Genomic DNA, 22,486 nt, shown 5'->3' with positions numbered 1-22,486 from the left:
TGAAGGGTACGGAATTTATTTATTTTTATTTACACTGCCACTAATACTGATTAAAGTTTTTGTGTGTTTTTAACGAATAAAAAGACTATAGTTTTGTAAAATTGACTGCGAAAGAAGTTTGAAGGAATACTTATGACTTGAGACTCATTGGACCAATTTAAACCAGACTAAAGTTTATAAAAAGGATAAGATGCTTAATGAAACAAAAAAAACATATAGTTTCCCGGTTTGTAATTCAGAAAACAAAATAAAATAAATGTATGAACACACGAAGGAATTAACACTGAAAATAATAAATTTCGTAAAATTACGAAAATCGTTTCATGCACTACATTTTGGTTGGCCCAACGAAACTTTTATTGGCTCAACGAAAATATGTAATTTTTCGTAATATGAAAACCTTCATCAATTAATGAAAACGTTTCATACACTTTTTCTCCCTTTTTGGTGTCAAAAAATTCAATTTAATGAATAGATTCATCACTTAACAAAAAATTTCATACTCATTTTTAAGAATAATAATCATTTTTATCAAAAAACAAAACTGACTTTCATGGCTAAAACTGGGTTTTATGGTTTTTCTAATAGTTTCTATGGCCAGAACTGAACGAAATGGGACCACATGGCAGCCACCAGCTTTCCAATACAAAAAGAATTATCAAAATTGGTTCAATCAGTCCCAAGTTATGAGGTAACAAACACAAAAAAAAAAACAGTCGAATTGAATACCTCCTCCTTTTTGGAAGTCGGTAAAAATAAGAATTTCTTCCTTATTTTATCAAAGTTTTAATTAAGTAAAGAAAAAATTCATTAACTTATGAAATTCAACATTAACTAACAAAAATCTTCATAAGATTATGAAAATAAATAATTGTCTTATGAAAATTTTTCATATACTAATGAAATATTACATCGGCTTATGAAAAAATACATCAGTTAACGAAAAAAAAATCGTTTCCTTACAAAAAAAAAAAAAAAAAACGTAGACTTGGGTGCATTTCTGGTTGTGAGCAAACAACAAGAAAAATAAGTGCATTTTTACTAGCAAGCTCAAAAAAAGCTGATCCTTACCAACAGGACTTAAAAAATTTCTTTTTAGCTTGGGAAATTAACGATGGATAAACGATGAAATAGAGGAAAGTAAGTACCATTCTATTATTTCTTCCTATACCTATTTTATAAAAAAAAATATTCATGTCCATTAAAATATTCTAACTTTTTTAATATCTATTTTCCTTCAGATTCCGAAGTTGTCATCCTAATTCCGACCCAAAAAAACGGTTCTAAAGGGCAGTAACTGAAAAAAAAAAGTCTATAAAGTACACTATCGAAGACTTTCAGGAAGCCTACAAACACGTGTAAACCACATGGAAGATGGAATACCTCAAAAGCCGATCATTCAGCATCCAACCATTCCTGATCGGCATAGGAGAAGGCAACAAATCCCTGAATAAATGCCTTACTTCAACGGAGTAGGAGTAGATACATATATTATTCAAAACCTTCCATTTAATTTATTTTTTTTATTCCCATGAATAAAAATTCAAAAATAAAAATTCAAAATATGTATGTTTTTTTTCTGATTTTCAGGTTTTTTATTCCAAAATTAAGGGAAGAAAATGAATGAAAATTTCGTAGGTTAACGAAAAAATTCGCAATTCTACGAAAAGAATGTAAGTATAATCTACTAAAAAAATAATTAACACAACGAAAAGTTTCGTTAGCTAACGAATATTTTTTCGTAATTTAATTAAAATATTCATAAAATTTACGAAAAAAATCGTTAGTTAACGAAAGTTTCTTTTATAAATTAGGTAATCAAAAAATACATTGACTAACGAAAAATATCACCGTGTTTAATTAAATTTTAAGTTAATCGATGAAAAAATTTCGTAAAGTGATGTAAAAATACATTAATTCTCGATCAAAAATTTGTATGAAAAATTTCATTAAAATACGACCAGTTTTCGTTAACTGATGAAGTTCTTCAATAACGTATGAAAGCCATTTCGTTAGGCCAATCAAATTTTTCATCGGCTGAAAATTAATTAAATTTTCGTTGGCTCATCGAAATTTTTCGTTGTATTTACGTTAGGATTTGGTTTAGTGTAGAAAGTTTTTCCACAACTTTTCTGCAACTTTGTGCACATTGCAATGAAGAACGCGAAAACGACTTTAATGTCAACGGAAACATTAATTTTATTGATAAAATAACCGACTTCTCTCCTGGTAATAAACACATAAAAAAATAAGCCCCTCATTCTTATTTACAAGCAGAGACCCCTCCAGTTACAAGAGTTTCTAGACAAATCACTGATAAACACGATTTTCGCCAGTGAAATCGAAGTTCTTGTTGTAGTGAAGAGCTAAGAATTCTTGGAATTCAGGTAGGTAATTCCTTTGAAGTCCATTTTTTAAGAGCTTTTTGGAATATTTCTTGGCTCGCTGAATTATGTACATAACGGTTTTTTAAAGAACTATTTTTTTTTTTCGTTCGAAATCCTTTTTAATCTTTTCAATATCTCTTTTTATCTTCGAGAAATCTAAGGTTGAAGTCAACATGTTGTGCTTATCAGCAAATCTAGAAAAATTCTTTAACTACCGATAGCGTTTAAATTTTGACTTAAGTTCTTGGGGTCTTTGAGGATCTATTATCCTTTTGCATAAGTCAATTTTCACGATTCGATTAAGGAATCTCAAGACAAAAGTTTGAGGTATTAGCTTGGATACTTTCTAATAATTTTGATTTCTTTGGTTAAATATCTTAAGCTGGCGTCAGAGGCGTACGTTAAGTTGCCGGGGCCCCGTCGATTTCAAGGCAAAGTGGCACAAAAAAACCGCAATTTTTCTATGTAATCAGCGCTTTTCTACTTCTTCTAGTTCCCACGTTATGAAAAAATGCCTCTGTCAATTTTCATAAAAATCAATTTCATTTTGTGTACATTAATGGCATTTCTTTAGTTTCTGAGGTCAACCCGGCGAACCCCACAGGCGGATCACTAGTGTGAAGCAGTAACGTGGGAAGGGTATGATCCCCTCGACATCGAGATCATAACAGCGCCGAGAAAAAAAAAAAAAGGAAGAAGAATGGCATTTCTTTAGTTATGCCGTTATCGTAAATAAGATTGGTGTTTTGTTTGTAAAGAAAACGGCACAACTAAGAAAATGTCACATAAAAAAAGAGCAACCAGGTAAGATTTTTTCATCATTTTGGCTTTTTTGTCGTATTATACTGTTCGTAAGTCCGGTTCTATAACTGAGTAAAAAAGATGAATTTAAATAAGTTTTTGTTTTCGTATAGGTATGCTAGAAAAATCGTATTTTGTGTACCTTTTTCGTTATTAAACAAATAAAATTGACTTAAAATAATATAATATTTTTAAATTTTTAGTTTTGTCTTTTAATAACGTGCAAAACTTAACTTTTTCCACAGAGTCAGAAAAAAACAATTTCGAAAATAGTTCTATTTTTTGAAAAACGGCATAACTCCAAACTATTTTTTTTTTACATAGTGCCACTTTGCATTGAAAGCGACGTATGTAAACGCCATTTTCTTTTTTTGGGGGCCCCAGAAGTATTATTTGCTGGTCGCTTAGATTATTTTAGTAGCATCTTTTGAGGCCCCTGGGGTAATATTTTTTCCCCGGGGGCACGGCCCCGCTTGCCCCAATGGTGTGTACGCCCCTGGCTGGCGCGATGATTGCTTGACATTGTTAAAGTGTTTTTTAATTGCTAAATTCCGTTTTTTCGCACTCTCCAAAGTAAAAATGACATTACTTTTGTTTACTGAACTAAAATGAGCTTAAAAGTAGATTATTATTATTTTTTTTTTTTTTTTTGACATTTTCTTTTTTTTTTTTTTGAACAACGAAAATTTTGACAATGAGCCACCTGAAACAATATTGTTATCATTCTCATATTTATTATTCGAAATACTAGTTCGAAAGTAATTTTAAACACAAACCAGTTTTTTAAGAAAGATTTTATTTACTTAAAATAAACATAAACACTTATAACTATACGTAGAATTATAACATTTTACACAAATATATTAATTAACTGATCATTATGTAGGACGACATTTTCCCCTAAAATCTAATTTACACCTTTCAACTGATACCAGCACACTTTGTAATATAATATTTTTAGTAGGAACAGTATTATTAATGGCAGGATTTTTATTATCTACAGCATTCGTAAAACTCCACAAAAATGCACAACTCCAACTAACCCACACGAAAATCAAGTATTTAAAATCCATTGTTTCCTTGTAGAATAAATGAATTACCCTATGTATTTATATTTAATTACTTTGTTATTCTATGTGAAGATCTGCTTCTTTACGCTATTTAAATAGAACTAATTCAGTTATGTTTATTTGTTTTTAAGGTACATTTTAAAATTCGACTTTATAAAAACTCGAATGTTGATTAAATTTCTAGCAGTGATAAGTGAAAGTTGATAATATTCTTTTAGTGTTGTAAAACAAATACAAATACAAATAAAATGGAAAACTGTGTCGCACTTAGTTGCTCAAGAACAACACATCCACATTTTCCACATCCACATAACAGATAATAGAGGATGAGAAACAAATGATGGGTCTGCCTGTTCCTCTATTGAATTGAGCTATAGTCTTAAGTCAAGTGCACGCGTGCTATTTTTAATGAAAAAGCAAGACTGTTATCATCGACTTAATAAAAATGTTTCAATGATTATTTTATAAATAATGCAATTTCTAAACGTCAGAAATAACGTCTAAGTATAGGTACAATATCCTTCTTTGGTTTCGAAACATAAAATTAGAAAATTTTTAAAACAAAAATTAGTTTTTAGTTTGAAAATATTAAATAAAAAATAAACAGCAAAAATCTAAGAATTCATTTTATTTATATCAAGTATTTTAACATTTCCACTGAATTTTTATCATGAACGACATCTTCCTCGAAAATCCAATTTGCATCTTTCTACTGATACCAAAACACTATTATATACAATGTTTTTTGTTATATTAGTATTATTTACTTTTTGTGAAAACTTGCTGCTTTTTGATGCGGTTGTGAAACTGGAGAAAAGGACACAATTCCAAGTAAACCAAAGGAATATCAAAAACTTAAAATTCATTTTTGTAATTGTGTCTTTAGATATTGTTAGTTCCTTGTTAGTAACTTATTGTTATAATTATTTTTTTAAGGTCCGAGTACCTACTGCAAGTCTGTCTACTTTTATTATTAAAACGTGACTGACTCAACTGCAAAGTATTTCTTTTCAGAATTTCATTGGATTTTTATTTTGTTTTAAAAACATTAAAGTTTTGATTTTAGCTTAATCTAAAAATATAAAGTATAATAACTTGATTAAAATTGATTGATTAAAATTCTTGTTTATTAATTTTAAGTTGATAATCATGTTAAAAAAAAGGGGAGTAGGAGTTAAGATACCTAATTCATTTTTGGTCTGAGAAAACCTCATTTATATAAACTAATTTAAGCAACAAAAACACTGTGCAAGTTTTTTGAAAAATTTTTTTGAGACAGGTGCGCGATTAACTGTTTCGCCCTTTTTCGGACCCGAGAAATCGATTGGCGTCATTAGTTTTTCGATTTATCGGTACGACTTCGAACAAAATTTTTTTTGAAAGATTTTTAATTATTTTGAGAATTTTTCACTTTTTTTCGTAATTTTTCAACCAAAAACAATATTTATATTGCTAATAATTCTGCTCAAACGTTATTTGCTACCAGTTGAAAGACATTATAAACTATTTTGAACAATTTATTTGAAAATTTAGTGATTTTTTTGAAAAAATTTAAAAAAATCGAAATTTTTTACATTGTTTATCGTTTTTTCGCTGTTTTTGTTCTCTTTTGCACAAATACATTGCCTGTTTTCCATTAAAAATTAATTTAACTGTTAATTTAGTGTTGGTTAAACTTTGACAGTCTATCGATAGCATCGATAACAAAAAAATATCGAGTATATCGATATTTCACAAAACTATCGATAGTTTCAATACTTCCAAATTATTTTACCACAAGGTTACCGATATTATCGATAGTTTTTTCTCAAAACTATCGATACAATCGATAATGGAAACTATCGATATCTACCAAACACTATGTTAATTCGTTGTTTATATCCAATGTCAAACGAAAACTTAACTTGTAGTTCAAATTGTGTTTAATTAATTTCAAAGCTATCGATAATATCGGTAGCCTTGTGGTACAATAATTTGGAAGTATTGAAACTATCGATAGTTTTGTGAAGTATCGATATACTCGATATTTTTTTGTTATCGATGCTATCGATAGACTGTCAAAGTTTAACCAACACTAAACTAACAGTTAAATTAATTTTTAATGGAAAACATGCAATGTATTTGTGCAAAAAAGAACAAAAACAGCGAAAAACGATAAACAATGTAAAAAATTTCGATTTTTTTTAATTTTTTCAAAAAAATCACTAAATTTTCAAATAAATTTTTCAAAATAGTTTATAATGTCTTTCTACTGGTAGCAAATAGCGTTTGAGCAGAATTATTAGCAATATAAATATTGTTTTTGGTTGAAAAATTACGAAAAAAAGTGAAAAATTGTCAAAATAATTGAAAATCTTTCAAAAAAAAATTTGTTCGAAGTCGTACAGATAAATCGAAAAACTAATGACGCCAATCGATTTCTCGGGTCCGAAATAGGGCGAAACAGTTATTCGCGCGCCTGTCAAGAATTTCGACTTGCATAGTGAAATTATTTAACCTAAATTTAAATTAATTAAGAAAGATTTGAAACACAATTTATTTGACATTCATCATCATCATCATCATAAAAAAGAATACGAATGAAAAAAAAATGAAATGCACGACTAGGGTTGCACGTACCTACTTTCTCTTATGGTAAAAGTAACTCTAATGTTAAGGCTTTTTACTGAAAAAATTAGGGAAAATTTTAAATTTGATATTTTTAAGGAATTTTATAAGTAGTGTAAAACAAATTAAATCTGTTTTTTTTTTTTTTGTATATATGTTTTAAATGATTTTATATGTTTTAAATGATCTTTTACACAAAACCAAGTATGCCATTTGATTTCTTGCACAAAAAGGAGTTTTTGAAAGAAATATTTCGAAAATCGTTAAAACCGTTTTTTAAAAAAAATCATTTTTTATATATAAAAATGTTCTAACATTTTTCAAAAAAAAAATTGGTGGGTATGCCATTTTTAAGAAAATATTATTCAACACATAACTGTGAAATTTCGATAAAATTCATCACCCCTTTTTCAAAAATTTTTTAAATCCACAAATGTGTTTTCTGTACCTATACAAAATTTGGTCAAAATCTTTTTTGTCGTTTACGAGAAATTCATAACTCAAAAAAACCGTTCTATGGCAGGTACCGTTAATAACGGTACAAATTTTTTTTATTTAAAAAAATGGCTCTTATGGTCCTAAAAAAAAGTTGCTTTTTTTGGCATTTTCCTTCCACCATCGTAATGTCATGTAAATTTGTTTTCTCCAGTTCAATTTTTTTTGCGAATCCTAAACTTGCCCTATGCTATAGTACCTACCTATATCGCAATTAACTTTTTATCTTTGAGTTTGACTGTTTAAAAAATGATTCCCTAAATGACTACACACAAAAAAATGATCGGTTAAAAACAACGTAAAACTCGTGTAAAATTAACAGAGAAGATTGTTAATATAGCACCTGCAAACTGACCCCGGTTAAAATTGAATCGTTTATTTCAGAAACAGCATGAGCACTAACTTTTCAGGAGCAACAAAAAACTGTTTTTTATGTTAAAACTCTATAACACTTCAAATTTAGAGTATGCCGAGTTATAATCTAGCTGAAGACGCATTTAAAAACCTTAAAAATATAAACCTTTTTTCAAGTCTTAGCGGGTTTTTAAGCCTTTAAAGTCGCTGGACTTATGTCGTTTCTGAAATAAACGAATTTTTGTTGGTAAAACTTTTGTTTTCATCTAGCTATAGCTTTTGAACCCTGCTTCAGATTTTAATGAATAAAATAGCAGTAGATAGAGTAAATCTTTACCTCTTTATTGATGTATAATTTTTAAGCTTGCGTGTCATGATGACTGCCAAAATAATTAAAAACTGGTAAAATGTCATATATTCAACAGTTAAAAACAATTTAATGAATTTAATAGATATCGATAGAGTAATTCCTTACCTTTGTATTGATGTATAACAAAAGGGTGTGCGTGTCCAGATTGCTGCCTAAATAACTTAAAACTGGTAAAAAGTCATGTATTTAACAGTCAAAAATGTTGTCACCGGGTGAAATATTTCCATATATTTTGAACCCTTTTTTTTCAGTTTTCGTATTTTGGGGGGCCTGACATACTTAATTTTTTTTTCCAGAAGATGTATAACTATACATAAATGAGAAATCTCCAAAAAAAAAATTTTTTGGAAAAATGGACTTATGCTGTTTCTGAAATAAACGATTCAATTACAGGAGTCGACTCGGTTATTCAAAATTGTTTAATCTTACCCACTTTCTATAAACAAGATGATCGGTTAAAATAACCTTCTCAAATGGTTATTTTAAACAATTTAACTTAACAGAGACGACTTCGTTGATTTTAGCAAAGTGAACTAAGTAGTTTTTAACCAAGACTACGTTATTTTTAACACAATTGTTTTAACCCACTTTTCGGTAGGTCCATTATTTTTCTGCGTGTACCTTGAGGAACACTTAAAGTAAGTAGAACAACATTATATATAGTAAATTTAACATGTGTACAGAATTTTCAAAGCATGAAGATATAATACAGATTTCAACCAAATTGGGTTCCAACAATTTTTGCTGTAAAACTTTGAGTTTGAAAGACACAATTCATATATTAAATTGTTTTACTGAATCGAGTTCTTTCAATTAGCTATTAATTTTGAAGAAAAAAAAATTTCTTACTGTCTCAAATGGCTTTCAACAAAAAATCAAAAAATTACACAATTCATTAGATTTGCAAACAATTTAAAAATTCGCTTTAACTTTGATTTTACTTAAAAGCTTTAATGCCCTGTAACACTTTCCTGATAAATTGATATCTATTTTTGACACCCCTTAAGCAATTCTATATAAAATGCTTTTATATGAAAATCAATTTAAAATCTCTGCCACCTCTGACCGACAACCGAGAGGCTGTATTTAAGCATTCATCAGGAGATGATGGTGGTCTCATTTTCTGACTTAATGCCATACGTGCCTATAAAAATTATCATAATTGTTGGTTGAATTCTTTTTTAAGTTTTTATTTCTTATTTTTATTTTTTAATAATTTTTCATATTTTAATCGAAATATCGAACACCCCCAGCATATGTCAACGAAAACGTGATGAAACTTACTGTTGCCACAATTTGCATTGATAAACGCATATTTGACACGTGATATTTGACCACTTTGTGCCTAAAAGTATATCAGCCATCATCAGAGCGCTCAGATCCAAAGTCAGTAGAGCAAATGCAGTATCCTGGTGTTTTTGATCTCTTTTGGATACAGGACGTGCGGTAAACGCACTATACCCATGAGTAAAACGCGAATAATGACAGGTCACCAAACAGAGAGAGAGAGAGAGAAAGATTATGCGTGTGCATAACAATGGGATTATACATTTCAAATTACCAAAATTCGGACGACAATAATAAATGACAATAATGGTTATGATGATGCTCTGTGATGCTGCTGATGATGGAATAAAATACAACCACACTTGGATAACTGCAGTTAACAAAATGATTTCAACTGAAATTGGAAGGACAAGAGTGATAGTAATAGTGCAAGTATAGAGTATTGTTTGGGATTACATAACATTAGTAGAATCACGTTGATGGAATTTAGGCCTAGAGTATGCGGTAATGCGCAACAGATTTCATATAGCTAATTATTTTAATACAAAACTCACATATACCTACAAGTTTTGTTTGTTTATCTGCTTAGGCACTAATGAATGGAATAAAATTTATTCAAATTATTAAAATCAAATTAAGTCGAAGTGATTACATTTGAGAGAGAGAGCTTTGTAAAAGCTCTGACCACAAAATTATGTGACACAAATGCGCCTATATGTATACTTCGCGATGGATGATTTTATGGAAATTTGAAAATAAATGTAAGTTAATTTTGAACAATGGTTTAACTATAATTGCCATGAAGTTTGAAGAGGCTTTTTCATCAAAACCACGTCCTCATACATCAAACAAAATTTGTGCAACTTAATTTGTATTTGGTTAGTTAGAGGATGCAGAAATGAGTTAAAATTTTGACAAAATTTAGACAGTAAACTCTTTTTTTTTAGGAATTTTTAAGACTTGAGCACTTTAACGCAACAATGTGGGAGGTTTCTTAATGGACGTCAATTTCGTTTCAGTATTTTTGTCGCTTTTTTCTTACCATTGTAATTTTAGACAACTGATCATTTTAATTTAACCATTTTTTTAAATTTGGAATTGAAAGACTAGTTTATTTCACCGTTTTTGTAATTTTTTTTCCAAAATAGGTATATTATGTATAGGTATAGGTATATGTATTTTGAGACTTTGGAATTTTGAATCCAAAAATTGAATGACATACCTATTCGTTATGGTGTTTCTTCGCTTATTTTCCTAGTTATGTCTTTTTTAATATTGGAACACTTAAATGCAGCTATGAACTGACTTCAAAGTTGTTGATTGAACGAGTTGTTGATTGAACGAGAATCAGTTTCAACGTTTTTTACGTCTTATCGTTTCATTGCACAATATGGAGCGATTTTTGTCGTAGATTTTCAATTGAACAATAAATTCGCTTCAGTGTTTTTCATCACTAATATTTTATTTACCTGCGTAACTTTTAAGATTTATTCATTACATTACAAGAATATGGAACGATTTCCCGTTGATTTTTAATGGTATTCGATTCAGAGTTTTTGTCGCTGGTTTTAATTCAATGGTTTGCAAGGAAATCCTCCTTTTATTGAAACTATATTTTTCTAATGGATTTTAGTGTGCTGATTCCGAATCCGAAGTCAAAATTGGGCTAGCTCGTCACGTTTTTAGGATATTCCCGTTAGAAAATCTCTAGAACCCATTTTTTTCTGTTTTCGCTGCAATATTTTGGCGTAATGTAAACTTTTTCAACTAAACTAGTCACGGTTTTAGAACTTATTTTTTTCTTTCAAATTCAGTTTCAATCTCTTCAGTATCTCTTTTCTTATTCGAGATATTTAAATTTAAGTAAGTTAAGTAGGTTTGGCATATCTTACCATAAATCATTAAAAATTCATATTTCTTTATCCCAAGAACAACAGTATACTCTTTTCTTATCGATTTTAGTATGCTGATTTTAAAACCGAATTCAAAAAATTTCGATCAGCTCCTGTTTTTGAGATATAGTAGTTTTTTTTTTGAGATTCCAAAAACTTGATAGTGTGATTTTCTAACGCGTATATCTCAAAATCCTGAAAGGCTAGATTCTTTTTAAACTTTTTTGGATTCGAACTCAACACACCTCTAGGAGAGGCAAATTTTAAGATTTAGAAGGCAGTGTATCGAATGGTTTATCACAGATAAGATATTTATGAACAGAAAAATATTATATAAAATTACAAAACTCGTATAAATTACTTTTAATGTATTTTATTATAGTTATATTTACATATTTGACTTTTGATATATGTATAAAGGGCGTTGAGATTTTACATTTTCCAAAATTAAGGTGCTTTTGTTCATGTGGGATTTACTAAAAACTGCAGGATTTCAATATGTTTGCTGTTTTTGTCAACTAGTATCTTAAAATATGTGTAAACTTAAATTAATAAATACAAATTTGGTGTCATATGATAGACTATGTTATGAAAAATAAGTCCTCCAAATTTGATCTCAATACGAATATTAGTTCTATTTTTGTACTAGGTCAACCGAATCTAAAAGGGTTATTTTCTAAAAAACTACTCATATCTATTTTTCAAAAATCATTTAATGGTGCGTGCTAGAATTTTTCTGAAACCAGATCTAGATTCGGGAAAGTCAAATCTTCCATAATTTAAAAAAAATTATTTGAAGGAGAAAAAAAAAGATAAATTTTGCAGACCAGTGTAATCATATCAAAATTGATATTTTAATTGTTGGACGACTTTTGTCACTCAAAAATGTTAATTTGATAGCTGTTATTATCAAATTTTTTTTCGATGTAGAACTGAGCATTTTAACCCTTTGTTTCCTGGTGATTACATGAAGATGTTGAATCATTTTTAGTTTTTATTTGAATTATCGAAACTGTAAGATTAGCAAATCAGCTATATTGTTCGATGAATTTATCGACCAATAAAAAAATTTGAAATCTTTAAAAATGTAAAATTTAATTATAAATTCCGGAAGTTGTGACGATGTTCTTAATTTTTCAAGTAGCCTCAAGTAGCCAGTGTTAACACTGAAAGAAAATGAAATATTAAAACATGTTTTAAGCTTGTCTTAACTTTTTTTTGTGAAAAGATAATAAAAAAATGTTCCTCCGAACAAGAAAGGGTTGATATAAAAATGTGGACCTATTTTTCGATTGTTTTGAATGAATCGAGATTTTTTCCATTTTTTCTACCGTTTATTTTCTTATTTTGACTTATTTTGATTAATTACAGTTTCAAAAAATCTTTGTGCAGTAAAATTCTTAACTGTTGGTGTTAACAGATATTAACATTCAAAGGGCTAAAGTAAGCCTGCGCTTGTGTTATTTCGCATATTTTACAATTTTCCTTTAAAATTTTCGAAAAATAAATAAATGCAACAGATTTTTTGCATGGTCTTGATTTGCTGAAATGAAATCAATACGTACCCTATGGAACAAAAAAATTCACTAAAACAAATGAATAAGTTAATATAATCTTATACAAATCACCATATTAAAATTCAAGTTTCAACTTTCATCAGAATTTTGATTGCTCGAATGTTTGCTCAGAATTAAATAAAAATAAAGAAATTATATATTTTTATCCCGGCGAATTAATAAATTTGTGAAATAATTTTTTGTCGATTGCATCAGTTATATCGAAACATCAATAGTGTGTAAACCTTCCTCGAAATTAAAATATTTTCTATAAAAATCTTAATAATTGCTTGTTTGACCAGTACCTATACTGCAGTATAGAAAGAAAAAATGGATTTTAAATGCCTTATATTCATATGGCTTAGTTGGAGTTGTATTCTTTTGTGCAGCTTTACAACATCACTTGGCGTAGATTCTGCAAAAAATAATAACACTCATCGTCCTCTTGTAGCTCGTTATCAAATCTTAACATCAGTGGAAAAATGTAAATTGGATTTTAGAGGAAAATGTCGTTAAAAGCATTATGTTTCCCTTCAAGGAAAAGAAGTTAAAAAAAAAGTCAACTTATTGTTTTTTTTTTTTTTGATTTAAAACAAATAAAAAGTTTAAATTGTAAGAAAACGTGTTTTTTTTAGTATATTTATTCACTTATTTAATGAAAATTCCGATATCGATATTCACCTCAAATTAAACCGTGATAATTCATAATTTTAAAATTTATACTCAACCACTCTACTTTTTTGTAAATATAATTTTTATAAAAACAAACCTTAAATTGTATGTATATAAAGGTGTTTAGTTTAGATTCGTATTCCCAAAATGTGTATAAAGTCCTTGGTAAATAAATTAAAAAATAAATATTTATTTTATTAAAACAATAAAAACATAACATACAAATGCAAACAAAAATATATAACAATTTTTCTTATAAAAAAAGTCTTTTGTTTCTTCTTGTAAAAATTAAATTAAGGTGATTCTGTTGTTGAAGTTGGTGGATTATATCCTTCGACTTTCAGTGCATCCCCAAACAGCGGTTTGAAAAACAAAACAAATCTTGCATATCGTCTGGCAGTGTTCTGAAATTAAATTATTTAAAAATATTTAAATATGAAAAATAAACAATGAAAAATATAATACAATCCCATCCAAAAAGGACTTTTTGGATGGCAAAAAAAAAGTTAAGAAAACAAAGTTCACAATGACGAAAAACAACACGAGTTAACAGTTGTTATCTTTCAAACTATATTACGAAATAAAAACTCATCACTGTGAATGGATACTATCTTGGACACAAACCTTGTAAAGCTTTGCTTTCACCCAGTGTTTCTAAAACTACAAAAGTTGTACGCTGTTAGAAGTAAAATCTTAAATAGTTTTTTGTTCTTTTATGTTTTTTTTTTTTTTTATTTCTATTAAATTCGATTGAAAATTGACTGAGAAAAAATGTGTAGACGATTTCAACCCAACACAAAAATTCTGAATCTCTTATCATATTTGCGAATCTGAATCTCTTGCAAAATGACAACCCAATCGTTGCCGTTGGTTAAATGAAACAAATACATTCAACCCCCTCTAACCCTATTTTCCCTCTAACTGGAACTTTTTTCACCATTTTCAATAAAAAAAATTAAAATTAAAAGGAAGATATTAATCCCTCTAACTCGAATTTTCCTCTTTAACCGAACCAATTTTTTCAGCCAATTTTCAAAAAAATTTTCTAAAAAAATGTCGAATAGGTAATATTACGAGCTAACTTGAATTAATATTATAAATGCGTACATTTAAAATTTTTTTTATATCTAAATATTTTTTGTTAAAATTAATAACCAAAATATTAGTTTTTGACATTTTTCCATAGCACTCATTTACTGCTAATAACACTGTGTTACAAAATAAAAATCATGTCAATTACTTTGGAAATGACCTAGCAGAGGTTGTAGGTATCACTGAGTACATCATATTTCGGCACTTGAAATTTTTCGTAGACCCTCAAAATTTCAAGTTATGGTCAAAAAAACGTTTTTCAATATTTTCAGATTTCAACGATTTTTTACTCAGCGACTTTCACTTTCAGATTCATACAGTTCTTAACAGAGGAGAACTTATTCTTTTTGAAAATATTTTTTATTATGCTCAAGCAACAAATTGGGTGTAGATTTTATGGGCTGAATCTCAAAGCACAACATTTTTTCAACGTTTTTTAGAGATCGGAGACCGTTTTAAGCTACATTTTGTGTTTTTAAATTTTTTTGAATAAACAGTTTTATTGTTCTAAAAAATCTGAAATTGACCTGAAAATGGCTGAGTAAAAAATAGTTGAAATCTGAAAACATTGAAAATCGTTTTTTTGACGATAACTTGAAATTTTGAAGGTCTACGAAAAATTTCAAGTGCCGAAATATGATGTACTCAGTGATACCTACAACCTCTGCGAGGTCATTTCCAAAGTAATTGACATGATTTTTATTTTGTAACACAACTTTTGGTCTCCGAAAATGGCTTAGGTATTTAAGGTGCTACATATGAACCTTGAATAGGCCAATAGTAAATATTTGTATGTTCAAACATATTTAAAGAAAAAATGGTGTGCTACTCTTTTTCTACATCCATAGGACCTGGTATGAAGGAATCTCTCTGGGTGAGAGTTATAACATTTCCTTAAAACGTCCTTTGGAAATCTGTGGTAAAATTTTGGACTGAAGCTGATAATGAACTTCTGTCATAAAAATGAAGGTCACATTACTTTTTTGGAATTTCGAAACGCTCTTTTTTTCAAAAATCTTCTGGAATCTTTAACTTAACAATAATAAAGTGTATGATGTGTGAGCTCCTAGTTCACAGACTAGAGTTTAGATTAAAATCGTTGAAATGACTATTACATAAACTTGGAAACTACTTTGATGCATGGAATGTAAAAATTCTCAATATTTTTTCTTCTCAACTAGATTGCCTTTGTTAAAAAAAACATTTTTTAAAACTTTGATTAGATACTTTACCATAATGAAGTTTGATGCAACTTTCGACACATTCGTCAATGTTGAAAATGACTGTGAAAAAAGTCTATCTGGGATGTCCAATGATACATTCTCTCTGTTAAATTCGGGTATGTCTTCATCTTTCTTATTTACTTCTATAGCCCTTCCATTCCTCATTGATTCGGTTTTCTTGTGTTTGTTTTTCTGAAAAAAGTGTATAAAAAAATTCGTCAAAAAATTTGACCTGTTTTTTTTTTGGTCTTTGTAAACCTAAGTCATTGCAAAGCTATGAGCAGAAAGTTGAAAGTTTGTCCCACCAGGAATTTTAATAAATAAAACAGTGTTTGTAACTTTTATTCCTTTCGTTTTTATTATTAATTAAGGTTTATCAGCATAAAATTAGCCAACAAAATGATTTTTTTTTTGTATTTTTACAATGAAAATGTGTGAATGTGTGTGCATTTTTTTGTTTTATCTTATATACTTCCCACCATTAATTTATTTTTTACAAAATTTTTATGGGAATGTGGATTTGGATAATAATTCTTAGGCGCTAGGAAAACAATCATTTATAGGAGTCTTGTTTTTTTTTAGTTTCTTAAAAATTTACAAATTGTTCTCTACTTTTTTTTTAAATTTAAATAAAAAAACAAAGCAAAAAAAATAATAAATTCAATACAATTCGTAAATATCTAATCAATTTACTAACAAAAAGTAAATTTAGGTACAAAATCGAAATTCCTAATAGAAAAAAAAAAATATCATACACAACCACTTAAGGTAGAAATATTTTACAAAACAAAGATTTTTTTTTAAATTAAGTCCCTTTTTCTTGTCTCTAATAGTTATCTTCTTCGGAATCGGGCACAGATTCCGTCGTTGATCCTGATGATCCTTGTAAAATTGGCCCAGAGAAACTCAAGAATTTCGTTACGATATTGCCAAGACCAGCTTGGGCATTTCCATTGCCAGATGATCCCCCACTTAAGGCTGTGAATGTTGTCAAAACTCCGGTTGTCAGATCGTTAGCTAGATTACCAACAGCTCGAATCTTTGGCGAGACAACAGCTGAGACGAGTGTTTGGAAATCACGAATTGGTACTGGGGCTTGAATGTTGTATTCCCTGTTCTTTTCTACATTGGTCCTATCGAGTTGGTCGATTAATCGTGTCTTGGTATCCAAAAGACTATCGATTTTCTAAAGATTGAAAAAGAGACAAAGAAAATGTAAGTGAATTTGAAAAAAACATAAAGCAAAAAATTCAAGCCCACTTACGCCAAAGACAAATCCTAGAACAGCATTCTTAGCTTCAAAAGCTGCATCTGGTACCTTTCTCTTATTCCTATCAACATCACTTAGGTTACCATCCTGGAAATTTTATAAATATGTTTTGTTTTTATTCGCAATCAAAATTATTTACACGGGTGTTTTTTCTTAAACTTTTTCAATTTTTAGAATTAATGTGTGTTGATATAATTTTATTTGTGCGAGTTGAAAAGTGTAAATATTTTAAGAAACTGTTTTGCCCTAGTTCAAACCTGCTTTTCCTTATATTTTTAAGCTTTAAAAATTGTCATTGTAAAAATGAGTTTAAGTGACATTATTCTAGTCAAATACATTATTCTATGACAAGGAATCGAAAAAAAAACAAATAAGAAAGTTCTCAGAATTATTTAATATGTGTAATGTATGATCTGTGAAAGGTCCAAGGTGCAAGTTTTTTGAGAAGGTGCAATTACAAAAATAAACAACTTAAAAACAGTGTGGAGTTAGAGTAATTTAAAAAAAGAAAAACATATTTTCCCATACCAGTGGTTAGGTTGCTGCATTCATCCATGTATATTAAAGGTTTAAGCGGAAGAATAAGACTTTTAGGTAAAAATTAATTTAAAAAGTACATTAGTTTATTTAGAGTACTAGGTACTAAGTCCGCTTATGTTAAATTTATTCGAGCTTTTGCCTTAGATGGAGGCCAATAAATAAATATGGACTTTATGTTACAGACCAATCCCAAAAACATCATGTGGAAAGTGGACAGTCAAAAAATGTAATCTTTTAAAGCATTTTATGTTTTTCAAAATTTATTTTTCATTTTTTTTTTGGTAAAATGGCTGAGAAGGGTTAGTTAAAATTTGTAAGTCAATGGGTTTTATTTATATTTTTTTCTTTTACCAAAAGAAACATTTTTTTAACAAACTAAATTGTAGTAAAAAATGTTCCACATACGCCACAGTGACCGTTTAGTTTTGAGATTTAAAAACGGGAAGAAAATTTGTTACCCATGTAAAAAAATGCAAAATTTAGCCAATGGTGGTTTGCTGCTTGTACTCTGCTTTTTTTAAGTGATAACAATGCAATGCTATGGCAAAAGTTCAAACCAATAAATAAGTTGAATTTGGTGAAGTCTTGTAATGAACGCTGTGGAATCTTATAGAAAATACTGTATTCATCTATTAAAAAGATTGAACAGATGGAAGTCAACTCTATTCAACTGTGTTAGATATTTAAAGTAAATTTCTTCAAACACATTAGTGCATTTAAGTATAGCAGTTTCGTACAAATTTGAAAAATAATAAATACAAATAATGAAATGTTAAATATTGCTATCCTTGGCTTATTTTATTTTTTTATAAGAAAATTTTTTTATTTCTGAATTTGTGTTTAAATAATACATTAATGAGCAATAAAATGAGAACCGAACCAACCACTTTTTTTTGTCGAGCGGAAACTTTTGTAAGTATTAATTCTTTTCCGTTTTTTGTACAAGGCTGACAATTTTAACTGCATTAACTATTCCGAAGTGAACATACTAAATTTTAAAAAGGAATTATGAATGACGAGCACGAGAAAAAATTTGACAAAAGTGTATTTTTCTGAAAGTTAGAGGTAGAACTTCAATCGCGTGTCTTTCTTGACTTAATTGAATGAGATGTTTACGTTTCACGCAGAAAAATAATAGAACTATCGAGAGGTTTTTCGGTGGGTTAAAAAAATGTGTTAAAAATAATGTAGTCTTGGTTAAAAACTACGTAGTTTTCGTTGCTAAAATCAGCGTAGTCGCCTCGGTTAAGTTCAATTGTTTAAAATTACTATTTTAGAAGGTTATTTTAACCGATTAACTTGTTTATATTGATAAAGAAACTCGGTTAAAATTTGAGATTTTCGTAAAATTTAACCGAGAAAGTGGGTAAGATTAAAGAATTTTGAATAACCGAGTCGACTCGTGTAATTTTAACCGGGGTTAATTTGCTGGTGCTATATTAACAATCATCTCAGTTAATTTTACACGAGTTTTACGTTGTTTTAAACCGATCATTTTTCTGCGTGTTCCAATCACAGTAAATGAGTCATTTTCGTTACCAGATGTGGACAAGTGGGTAATAATTAAAAGAGTTCTGTTATATCAACACAATACAGTCATTTACTTGTAAAGCAAAAAAAAACCTATAACAACACAATTAAATGGACATCAAAAGGAGATATTTGCTTAATACCAATGTACGAAATTGTTCAATAAGTTCTTTAATCAACAAAGCTACAAATAAACGAGTTTAAGTGGTTAATGACTTAGATCAATAATTCTTATTTGAATTATGTAACTTAATTTAAAAAGTGTTTAATAGCCTGTTTCGAATAGGGCACATGATATAATTTCCCATAAAAAAACCAATTTGAAATGAGATTGATTTAAGCTATTTTGCTCTTATCTTTATTTTGTTTAGGTCTAGTATTATAGTTTAGTAGATGAGAGATAAAAAATGCAGCAGGTGCAGAGAGACAAAAATTAGATTTCGTTACAGCTCTAGGCGAAACAGGGAACATAAAGTTTAATTTAGAGTTAAAAATAACTACATAATACTAAAAATTAGAGGAAAGCATGTCAAAAATCCAATTTAAGTAACTGTTACTTTTATTTTCTAGTAATGAAGAGTTAGATATATAACTTGAGAGTTATGGTGCCATCGACAAAAATATCTTAGTAGCGCTGGACAAAGGAAGAGAGAAGAAGCATAAGAATTATGAATACATATATGAATTTGTAAAAAGTCTTATTTGAATATTTCAAGTTGCAAATGAAGAAGAGGTTTTTTCTATATTGGACCCCTTAAAAAAATATCTGAATGCAATTTTTTGTTTTAAATGCCTTTAATGAGATTTCTTCATCATTTAAGTATACATTTAATTTGAATGAAATCCCAAAAGTTAAATTTTGAACCGAAAACATTCCAACGAATAAGTATATACAAACTGTTCTACTTCTGTTAGATATAACCCTAAAAACAGCAATCAAATAAGAAGTCCAATACCAAAAATTAAACAAATCTAACCATCTGTTTAAGTTGAATTTCGATGTGGACACAATCGAGGTTATTGAGACCAACCGCCTACTGTTAAAGAAACCAAATAGCCAAACTTGTTTAAGCCAAAAAGTTGAATCAGAAAGAACCTTCTAATGTATCGTATATACCTTAGCTGCATAACGAATTCAAAAAATCCAAAATGGTGGCCATTCGAATAACCGATTTATGTATAAAAAGTTAAATGAGATCAATTTGTGTAAACTAATCAAACAAGTCATAAAGTACAATAGTACTTGAGCTTTTCAAGAGTTGAAAAAAACGAAAACAAATATTATGCTTCCACCTAAAATTATTATTAACAATAAACCTCATCTAACTGTCATAACACGTGTATCTTCAATACCTTTTTGCCTTAAACGAACAAAAAACATTATGATCTAATATCGCCTAAGTATGTATTTATTGAGGTAACAAATCCATTCGACTTCGTTAAAAAAGACCCATGACCTCGAAGATCAATTTGAAATTACATAATAAACCGGCTATTACCATACATAATTTTTTTATGTGTCCAAACACAAAAACTAATATAATCGTTTAAACCTCAAAAAATTTTAAAGAGTTATTTGACACAAATATGACTCAAGTCACAAATCTCCAACTAATCAAAACAAGGTTTATTTTCTTCAACAAAAAATTAAATAAAAATTTGCATTTCTACCGCGCACCAACTTAAATTATTATTTTTATCAAATGTCTTTATCAAGGCCTAGTCTTTTTTTGATATGCCTAAGCAGTAAGCAATGTTCTTGAAATTAAAATGAATATAAAAACAAAAAAACCATCAATAAATACTAAAAAAAAATTTTAAAAATAAAAACAAAAAATAACGCCAAGCTAACCATAAAGAGTATAGCGCACAGCTCAACTACTTTGCATATTTATCACGTTATCACCATCCTCCATTCGAAGCCAACCTTCTCGTCTCGGACTCTACGCGTTGAAAAATTGTGTAATAAATTTTAATCGATTAACCGCGAACCGCCAAGCCACCTTCGCTGCCGCCGCACCGGACTGACCTGACATAATAATTTTATTCAATATAAAAAATCTAAAACCATTAAGAGACGATCGCATAAGTCTTCAAGGTCATTTGGAATAAGTTCGTCAAGTCAATCTGCTTTTTTTTTTGGACATTTGTAAGTCCAAATATTTAGGCCAACATACTTTAGTTACCTCAAGCTTAATTAATTTTTATCTTCTTTTTGAATGTGAGAGACTCAATAAAGCACAAAGATCAAATAATAACAACAACAAAAGCAAAATTGGTTATAAAATTCCTCAAAAAAAAAAGCGGTTTTTTTGTTGTTGTATTTTTTGGTTTTTCACAACTTCAAAGGTGTTATGCATTATGTGATGTGTATCTTTCTCTCTCTCTTTTTAAAAACTGGTTGCAACATTGATCACGAAATTTATATTTACACAAAAAACGAAACACACAATCCCACATAAAAAAACAAAAAAAAAAAAAACTATAATACAAATGCGCGAAAAAACTACTTTCGCCTGGAAAAGGCTTCCCAACCAAAACCACCAGCAGGTTGATATTCAGCTAAAACCTTCCCCTGCCTCAGAGCTTTGCTTGGATACCCATATTTCCATGATTGCGCAATGGAAAAGCGGAAAATTTGTTGATAAAACAAATGAACAAAAAAAAAATCTTTACCTGTGAGTCAATAGGGTTCAAGTCATTCGATTTGGGTTCCTCTAGAGTTGTGGTGGCAGCTGCAGCATCTTGCCTCTTTACCCTGACACTGGGCAAGGCTGTGGTAAGATCGCAGATAAGTACAGCCATCAGGATAACCAGGATACAAATACTACTTCTCGGATGCATATTTAAATCTGTTTATCTACAAAGAGAAAAAAAATTTTGGTTTATAATTTTTTTCTTAAAAGTCCCGAAAATCTTTTTGGGTACAAAAAAAATAATTTGCATCCACAAACCGTAGTCTAGTGTCGGGCTAAAAAAAAATTGTATAAGTAGCTACACCGAATGTAAAAACAAGGAGCTCAGCGATACAAACGCGTTAACAACCTCCAACGAAATGATTATAAACTACGGTGTTGGGTACGATTTAGGGGGTACCTATAACTACCTACATGCCGTAGTTGAAGTGTGGCTCCAACAACGCAACACCAACACCAAAATCCGCGCAGCCAAACTTGCTGCAGCCAAAAGTTTTCGTAGTGGCTTAACCAAACCAACCAACCAGACGCACCACCACTACCATTATATCAAGCTTATATCCGAGGAAGGCCGTTTGCCGAACTATAAGCAGCGATGTGTCTTTAATGTAAGCTAAGATTTGGTGTACTTGTGTGTGAAAATT

General features: G+C 29.3%; 1 protein-coding gene across 1 annotated transcript; it reads right to left on the bottom strand.

Moving 5' to 3' along the window:
* Positions 1 to 13,784: 13,784 nt before the first annotated feature.
* On the bottom strand, positions 13,785 to 22,192 carry LOC129909713 (uncharacterized). The gene is made up of 6 exons (XM_055986787.1): positions 22,101 to 22,192; positions 21,823 to 22,006; positions 17,071 to 17,163; positions 16,636 to 16,992; positions 15,816 to 15,998; positions 13,785 to 13,895 (listed from the first exon to the last, which is right to left on the bottom strand). The coding sequence occupies exons 2-6, from the start codon at positions 21,988 to 21,990 to the stop codon at positions 13,785 to 13,787; spliced, it is 912 nt and encodes a 303-aa protein (XP_055842762.1). The 5' UTR covers positions 21,991 to 22,006; positions 22,101 to 22,192.
* Between the last annotated feature and the right edge of the window lie 294 nt (positions 22,193 to 22,486).

This window comes from Episyrphus balteatus, chromosome 2 (genome assembly GCF_945859705.1).
Source record: "Episyrphus balteatus chromosome 2, idEpiBalt1.1, whole genome shotgun sequence".
NCBI lineage: Eukaryota > Metazoa > Arthropoda > Insecta > Diptera > Syrphidae > Episyrphus > Episyrphus balteatus.
The sequence above is the reverse complement of the archived record's forward strand: the minus strand, read 5'-3'. Positions and strand labels throughout refer to the sequence as shown.